This window comes from Charadrius vociferus, unplaced genomic scaffold (genome assembly GCF_000708025.1).
Source record: "Charadrius vociferus isolate BGI_N301 unplaced genomic scaffold, ASM70802v2 scaffold163, whole genome shotgun sequence".
NCBI classification, from domain to species: Eukaryota; Metazoa; Chordata; class Aves; order Charadriiformes; family Charadriidae; genus Charadrius; species Charadrius vociferus.
Window position 1 is genome coordinate 21,836,157 of NW_009648332.1, and position 2,122 is coordinate 21,838,278.

Below are 2,122 nucleotides of genomic sequence, written 5' to 3' on the forward strand. Positions count from 1 at the left end.
AGATAACCCTACTAGTTAATATTTTTACCTGCTGGTCAGGCTGGATCATTGCCAGTTGACAGTAAAAGAAAATAGGAAAGCTTATTATGTGCTAGATACATAGTTTTTATTTTTTTAATATCATGAGCTATAATTCTTATGGCTTTACATCTATTTAAAATTCATATATAAGCAGAATAAATTTTCGTGGACTGGTACTTCGTTTGGTAGGTGGAAGGAGCTGCTCTCTGCTTGATGGAGGACAGTTCCTCTTAAGAGGGCTGGAGTTGAAGGGCAGAGATCTGCACCTCACAGCTGCATGGGTTGGAACTCCTTAGGTGTCTGGCACCTCCATTTTAGCATGTCTATGTACTCATCCAAGAGTGCACGTCGTGTTGATCTGGAGCATGCTTTTACAATAGAGGCTATGTTTTATCTGGCAGTCATTGACCCAGTTGACCGTTTGTTGCCAAAGAAGGAAGAAGCAGGTCTCTTAAAAATATCTCTAAAGAACGATCAGTGGCACATTGCAAAAAGTTGGGTTTTTCCACATGCTGACCTTTGGGGAGGAGAGTGGAGTCCGTGTTGGTATTCTGAACTGATACGTGGTTCTGAGAACTTACTGCACTTGTTCTGTTTAAACATTGAATTCTGTATTTTTGTGCTGAACAAATTTCTGGTTGTTGGCTGGGTTACTGCCTTTAATTCTTTAAGTGGATTTTATGTTCAGTTTATTTATTTATATTGGAATTTCCTCTTTGAGCACTGACACTTTTCCTACAGAGGTATGGCTCTCATGGGTTCTTTTTATGCTGAACATCAGTAATGGTAATGGTGATGATCTATCTTCTGTAAGGTTGTGGTTTCCTTGAAAATATAGCACTACTTTAGTCTGGATTATAATTTGGGTAGTTATTTTTAAAGATGGGTCATGCCAGAACTCAATGACAAAAGATTTATTTGGTATCATCAAAGAGCTGAGCTTATTTCCCTCGTAACAAATGTGTAAGAGCATTCAGAACTCACCTCGTAACGTGCTTCATCGAACATGAAATGTGTTGTGGAGTGTGAAGGAATAAATGACCCTCGAGTTTTAAATTTAAAATCATTTCTGTGTAGAAATTCATGAATGTAGAATTATGAATGAATTCTGAGAAGGCTGTTATAGATGAATAGTTTTTTTCCCCTGAAAATGGTAAAAAAGATGGGAAATTTTCTGTATTGAGCTTACATGCGTAACTGATCCAGATTGCATGTTCTCCATATGACTGAAATTTCAGGGAAATTGAGTGCATTTATCTGTAGGTCCTTGTCACTGCTGTCACATGTGATCTTTTTCTATGATACCATCTCACAGTGATCGGGTTGTTTCGTCGTACGCACTGAAGAATGACACTGGCAGAACATAATGCAGGGCAATCACTTCGCTTAAGCCCGTAAGGATCTTTGTGATGGTTCATAAGAAATGTTTTGGTTTAAAAAGATTTGATGGAATAAAGGTAACAGCAGCAAATTTTTTTTAATCCCCAGTAACCATTTTGATCATGTTTTAAATGTTGGTCCTTTTATATAAAAGAATAAGGTAAAATAAACTCAATATTTTGTCACTGGTATATGAGATAATGTGTTTTAAATGTGATCTGTATAGGTTGATATTTTAGATGGAAGTCTTTAAGTAAAGTTGTCTTTTTAGGGGAAACTTTGCTGTAAGGAGAAGTTAGGAAGGTGTACTGTAAACGTAGAAGTACTCAGTCCTATGTGTGATTTTGTTTGTTATGGAAAAGTAAATTTTCTTTTCTCTTAACATCGCTTCCTTCACAGGATTTCTTGCAGGGGTGCTTGCGCTAAGTTTTAATTTCTGCCCCCCCTTTTTTTTTTTTAATGGAAACACAGTAATTCTGTATGTCTTTCAGTTTCAAAGCTCATGAAAGATAAAACAGACAAGACAGACTTTTTTTCATCACATCTGTGTGCGTCTCATTCTACTTTTTATTTTAAAATATTTTGTAAATTAAATTTATTTAGAAAAATACTTGGCTTTCGCGTGGTTATTTTATTTATTCATTTATTTATTTTTAATACGGGAAGAGCTTTTTAGCCGGGAGGTTTGTAAAATCTTTTTTTTTTTAAATAATTTTTGAAG

General features: G+C 35.5%; 1 protein-coding gene across 1 annotated transcript in view; it reads left to right on the plus strand.

Annotated features, from left to right (window-relative positions):
* Window positions 1-340: 340 nt before the first annotated feature.
* ASPM (asp (abnormal spindle) homolog, microcephaly associated (Drosophila)) overlaps window positions 341-2,122 on the plus strand; it is a 32,253-nt gene continuing 30,471 nt past the window's right edge. The window contains exon 1 of the mRNA XM_009884932.1: window positions 341-515. Within this exon, the coding sequence (XP_009883234.1) occupies window positions 341-515 (175 nt within the window). The remainder of the gene's footprint in view (window positions 516-2,122) is intronic.